Source organism: Trachurus japonicus, chromosome 10, assembly GCF_045865225.1.
Source record: "Trachurus japonicus isolate A0001 chromosome 10, Traja_1.0".
Lineage (NCBI taxonomy): Eukaryota > Metazoa > Chordata > Actinopteri > Carangiformes > Carangidae > Trachurus > Trachurus japonicus.
The window spans coordinates 1,066,891-1,073,262 of NC_140916.1; the positions used below are offsets into that span (position 1 = coordinate 1,066,891).

At 46.7% G+C, this 6,372-nt stretch overlaps 1 protein-coding gene across 1 annotated transcript; it reads left to right on the top strand.

Moving 5' to 3' along the window:
* The first annotated feature begins 1,899 nt into the window (after nucleotides 1–1,899).
* Nucleotides 1,900–3,616, top strand: LOC146979238 (E3 ubiquitin-protein ligase TRIM39-like). Its single transcript, XM_085788955.1, has one exon. It carries the CDS (start codon nucleotides 1,900–1,902, stop codon nucleotides 3,541–3,543), a length of 1,644 nt encoding a protein of 547 aa, XP_085645081.1. The 3' UTR covers nucleotides 3,544–3,616.
* The last annotated feature ends 2,756 nt before the right edge of the window (nucleotides 3,617–6,372 follow it).

Consider the following 6,372-nt stretch of genomic DNA (forward strand, 5'->3'; position numbering starts at 1 on the left):
TGCTCCCTGGTCACCCATGCCAAAGGCAACTGCCCACTGTACTATCACGGCAAGCACATCACATGCTTTACCCAGCACATTTAGGGTGCACTCACACTAGGGAATCGTACTGTGCCCAAGCACGATTGCCCCCCAAAGTCCAGATTTTATTGCTAGTGTGAGTGCAAGTGTTCCGTGCTTGAGTATGGTACACTTCCCTGGCCCGGTACTGTTGGGAGAGGTGTGCTTGAGCACAGTACATTCGATCACGAATGTGAGCACAAGCATGTAATGCGCTTTTGGTTCATTCTCCACCATCTTTCTGCAACCGCGTGTAAACAGCAGTCACTTAACGATTATGTTGTGCCATGAGTATGCCAACACTGCTAGCTAACATCGCTTTGAGTAAGCTTCAAGATAACCATGACAATCGGTCAAACAGACAGTTAATAAAGAACAGTGCCTTTCTTTCTGCAGTCAGGTTAAGCGCGCATCCGCCACGTTGGTAAAGAAATAACCCCTCTATATCAACGTGATGACGTATGTGTCGGAGGCAACCGTGCTTGAGCACGCTTGGGTTCGGGGTAGTGTGAGTGCGGGTCAGCGGGGGACAGGGGAGGGGGGGGCATTCGTGCTTCAGCACAGTACGGAACAACTGGCCCTAGTGTGAGTGCGCCCTTAATTACTACCTTTCGAAATGGCAGACCTTTTTTCAGGTTCGGAATGGCGCCCCTTTTTCAAAAATAATTAAGGGCCGGCATTCCGAAACATGAAAGTAAATGTTTGGGATGGTGCACTGGAACCAAATACGTCAGACTCCTCATGGCAGCACAAACATTCAGTTTAAGCGGCCATTGGCAGGCAGTGACCACACATGACCACTTGATTTCCCCAGCACCTCTGGAGAGAAAAGCTCTCCCTCTTTCACTTTTCTCCTCTATTTCCTTTAGCTCTTCAGCTCCAGTAAACTCGGTCTCAAACTGATAGGGGCGCCCATCGAAATGAAAACTGTTGTTGTTGTTCTCAAACTCTATAAACTCAGCCATGTTGTCCTTTCTGTGATGTCTGCTTGTTACTGCCATGGTTACAGGTAGTCAGCTGGCAATTACGGAGTGAAGTAGAGTCCCGCAGCTCAAGGATGAAAATGTGTGATTATTACTCCATACAATGCTGTCAAAGTTCCTTTGTATCTTGCCTATCAGTTTATAAAAGTTATTATTGAGTGTTCACAGGGAAATGAACTGAATTGGGCATTTCTAACTTTAGATATTTACAGGAGAAAATCACGTAAACAAGCGCAAAATTAGACGCGACATCAGGGCGACCGGAAGAGACAACATGGCTGAGCTTATGGAGTTTGAGAACAACGACGACTGGTTTCATTTCGATGGGTACCCCTATCAGTTTGAGACCGAGTTTACTGAAGACGAGCTAAAGGAAATGGAGGAGAAAAGTGAAAGAGGAAGAGCTGCCTGTGGAGTCTATGTGCTGGGCCTGGGGGTCATGTGTGTCACTGCCTGCCAATGGCTGCTGAAACCAGATGTTTGTGCTGCCAGTCAGACTCGGACGTGAGTTGTCAGTGCCTGGACGCTATTCTGGATGCGTAAAGTTGCTGCATAACGTATAACTGGGGGAGAGTGGGGGAATTGTGTTTTTGTCTCTTTTCAATAGAAACCAGGATGCCTCGTATTATGGGCTGGGATCCTGTTTGTACTGTTGATGACGTTTGGTGCTGTTCTGAGCATTATTTGTGGCAATGAGTGGCTTTTTGATTGTGGTTTGCGTGTGGAGAAATAGACTGCGCTGTTTGTTATCGTGTGTAAAAAATTGTGTAAAAAGTGTTCCAGAAAAAGATCGCCAAACCCACCTATACATGATTTTAAATGAATTTGTGTGTTTTGTCTCCCTCGGTGTGTAGACATGTCTGCTGCTGGTCACCTGAGGTCTGAAGATCAGTTCCTGTGCTCTATCTGTCTGGATGTCTTCACTGATCCAGTCGCCACATCATGTGGACACAACTTCTGTCAGAGCTGCATCACTCAGCACTGGGATGTTAATGACAGGTGTCAGTGTCCAATGTGTAAGAGAGTTTTTGAAACAAGGCCTCAGCTTGAGATCAACAGGTTCATCTCTGAGGTTGTTGCTCAGTTCAGACGTGAAGCTCAACAGAAAACCAGCAGCAGCAGCTCAGAGCAACAAGTTTCCAAACCAGGAGAAGTTCCCTGTGACGTCTGCACTGGAACCAGACTGAAGGCCCTGAAGTCCTGCCTGGTGTGTCTGGCCTCCTACTGTGAGACTCACCTGGAGCCTCATCTGACAGTGTCAGGTCTGAGGAGACATCAGCTGATGGAGCCTGTGGAGAACCTGGAGGACAGGATATGTAGGAAGCACGATAAACCTCTGGAGCTGTTCTGTCAGACCGACCAGACATGTATCTGCATGCTCTGCTCTGTTTTAGACCACAAGACTCATGAGTTTGTTCCTCTGAGAGAAGAATATGAAGGGACGAAGGCAGAGCTGCAGAAGACAGAGGCTGAAACTCAGCGCATGATCCTAAAGAGACGACTGAAGATTGAGGAGATCAAACAACCAGTGAAGATCAGTAAAGCTGCTGCAGACAGAGAGAAAGCAGAGGGTGTTAAGGTCTTCACTGCTCTGAAGGAGTCTGTTGACAGAGGCCTGAAGCAGCTCATCAAGGAGATTGAAGAGACACAAAAAAGCTCAGAGAAACAGGCTGAAGACTTCATCACAGAGCTGGAACAGGAAATCTCTGAGCTGGAGAAGAGAAGCACTGAGGTGGAGCAGCTCTCACTCTCTGAAGACCACCTCCACCTCCTCCAAAGCTTCCCATCCCTGAAAGCTGCTGCACCCACCAAGGACTGGACACAGGTCAGAGTCCGTCCACCATCATATGAGGGGACTGTGGGGAGAGCTGTGTCTCAGCTGGAGAAGACGCTCTGTGGACAGATGAGGAAGATGATGAAGGCTGAGATGAAGAGGGTCCAGCAGTTTGCAGTGGATGTGACTCTGGATCCTGATACAGCAAGTCCCTGGCTCATCCTGTCTGATGATGGAAAACAAGTTCATTATAGTGATGTGGGGAAGAATGTCCCAGACAACCCAGAGAGATTTTCCCATTATGTCTATGTCTTAGGAAAACAGAGTTTCTCTTCAGGCAGATTTTACTTTGAGGTTCAGGTCAAAGGAAAAACTGACTGGGTTGTGGGAGTGGCCAGAGAGTCGATTGATAGGAGGGGAGACATCACACGGAGTCCTCAGGATGGTTACTGGAGGATAAAGTTGACACATGGAAATGGATACATAGCTATTGAGGACTCCCCAGTCAATCTCAATCTGAGGTCTGGTCCTGAGAAGGTGGGGGTGTTTGTGGATTATGAGGAGGGTCTGGTCTCCTTTTATGACGTAGATGCTGCAGCTCTCATCTACTCCTTCACTGGCTGCTGCTTTACTGACAAACTACACCCACTCTCCAGTCCCTTTAATAATGATGGAGGTGAAAACTCTGCCCCTCTGATCATCTGTTCTGTCAATCAAACTGAGTAGACCAATGAAATGACTTATTTTGTTTCTGTCTCATGTTTATTCAAAATCAAACTTCTTGTTACTAAAGAAAACACTTCATTATGTTATTGTGTTGTATTATAAATATTTTTGTTGAAGCTGCAGTGAGGAGTGAAGCCTGATACGCTGAGTCACTGTTAATATATTATTATATAGAAGTTTGTTCAGTGATTCAAACCACTTTGATGTTTAATATTTTATCATGTTTCGATGAATATTGTTCGTAAAATGTCTGTAATAATTCCTTGAATGTGTTAACTCAACCAACCTGAAGAGAGAATTTAAATGGTCACTGTCATGGCCCTGAGTTTGCCGCGTGGCTCGGTTTTTAGTTGTTTTTGGTCTTTTGTCTCTTGTGTTCTTTGATTCTGTATTATTTTTTTAAGTTCTGTGTCATGGTATGTGTCTTTTGGTCCCTGTTGAGTTCCTGTTTTATTTTGTAGTTTTGTGTCGTGTCTTCCTGTGTGCTCCCCTTGTGATTACGTAATGTGTTTCACCTGTCTTGATTGCACCACCTGTGTCTTCCCTTGTGTATTTAGCCTCAGTGTCTCCCTTTGTCTGTGTTGGATCGTCTGCGTTGCTACCCTGTGTTCCCCAGTGTGCCCACTCCCTGATTTTGGTTTGAGTAAACAATAAATCCCTTTTTGTCACTGAAACTTGTCTCCACCTCTGTCTGCATTTGGGTCCTTCTCCACACATCCTGACAGAATGATCCAACCACTAATGGACCCAGCAGACAACTCCCCTCCACGGATGATGACTCTCTTTGAGTATTTTGCCCTCCTGGCAGTCCTCTCTGCAGGAGGGAGTCATCTGCCAACTCCCCTGGGCCCAGCAGAGGAGTCTCCTCTTGCCGCCATCAGAAGCCCAAGCCTCGTCCCCAGCAACCCCAGCCTCTCCTCCATCAACCCACCTGCCCAGCAAGACAAACCCATTCTGGGGGTCCCGTCTGGCACGGGGAGGACCCCTGTCAATTCAACGGGCTGACCGGGCAGCACTAGCCTCATCCAGGCCAGGCAGAGGCTCCTGGCCTGCTAGCGGTAAGCCGGTTAGCCACACACCCATTCCCTCTCCGGCTGAGCTGCAGCCATCTCCTGTTCCGGTTGGGCCGCAACCTTCTAGTTCACCTGTGGTTGGGCCGCAGCCTCCATGTCCCCTACCTGCGGTGAGGCAGTCGGCGGTCCAGCCACTCCTGTTCCGGCGTCGGGGGTCCCGGCAGACGCCACTCCTGTTCCTGTGTCACACGATGCAGCACCCAGCTCCCCTGTGGAGGTCAGGGCACCGAGGAGGAGACAAAGGCAGCGAGGACGCCGATCCTCAGCACCCCCCAGCTCTGGTGTGCCAGAGCTCGGGGTTTCCTGTCTCCCACCTGGTGGCGAGCAGTGTCAGGTTCCCAGGGCCCCCTGGCCGCCCTCCAGACCCCCATTCCCCTTCTCTACCTGTCATGTCCCCTGGCCTTGCCCCGAGTTCCCTCCTCCGGACCCCCTCCGCCCACCCTGATCGGTGCTGTTTGGGCTGTCTGGAAGCCAGCCCGTCATGGCCCTGAGTTTGCCGCCACGCAGTGGCTCGGTTTTTTGTTAATGTAGCTTCTTGTTTTGGACTCGTGGTTTCTTTAGCCCTGTTGTGTTCCTTGTCTTGTGTTAGTGTCATGTCCTTTTGTGGGTTCCCCGGTTTATTTCAAAATCTTTCTTTTTTTTTGTCTGAGTGGAAACCATATCCATAACTTAATACATTTTTTGTTTATATACTTTAGTGACTGTCACCTGCCCTCCCTGGAACGTAGCTTCCGATAGTTATACTTCTGTAGGTCAGGGAGGGGTGTGCTACACCATAGTGAAATGAAAAGGGGGAGGTGAAGGACTGTGAGAACAAAAAAATGAAGTGAGGAGTGGGGGAAGATAGATGTTGAGCTATACAGTAGATATAGTGCATGAAAGAAGGTGCGGGGAGGGTGTGCCTGTGTGCTTGTGGACACTGTTGACAGCCCAACAACTTTCTGACCGATAACCAACAGCCATTAACCGAATAAACCGATGAGATTACAATGCTTGCAGGGGCGATCGTTTTTTTTTTGTTTTTTTTGCCGTTAAATATCTCGTCAACTAAAATGAAAGATTTGAAAATGAATCCTTCATTGCACAAAAAAAGTGTGTGTCCGTGTTCTCAGGATTGGTGACACCCACATATGTGAGTGTGTAAAGTTGCTTCTCTCTATAGTACAAGATCACACTCCAGTGGTCATTGGAGAAACTGCAGTTTTTGACACTTGAGTATTGACTTTAATTTTTCAGCTCTGGAGTTGATATGTGGTAAATCCTAGAAAAACACTGCATGAACTGTGACAAATACATTCTAGTTAAAAAGACTAAAATTGAATCAAAGGTAACAGATTCAGAATCAAAGCACATTTATTCTAACATCACCTTTCACAAACCATAGGTCATTACAGTGATTTATCAGACACAGAGACATGAACATCAGATTTAAAACCATTTCCCCCTACAACATTTTAACAATCTAACAGAGCCTGAGTATAAAAAAGAAGAAAAGTGTCTGGAAGAAAGAAGCTTAAAAACATCTCCTACACATGATTGTGCTTTACTAATTAAAAATAAAGTATAGCTTATACCATTCCCTGTTATGCAAATTCCCACATGGAAATAAGGCAGAATCAGCCTCATTTACTGTATGAAGTTTCAAAAGGCTTTGCTGTGATATCCAAAATAATTCATTCATTCATTAAACATACACACAACCAGAGAATAGTAATGATTGATTGTTATAATTGTTCTGTATGATTTCCAATGAAGG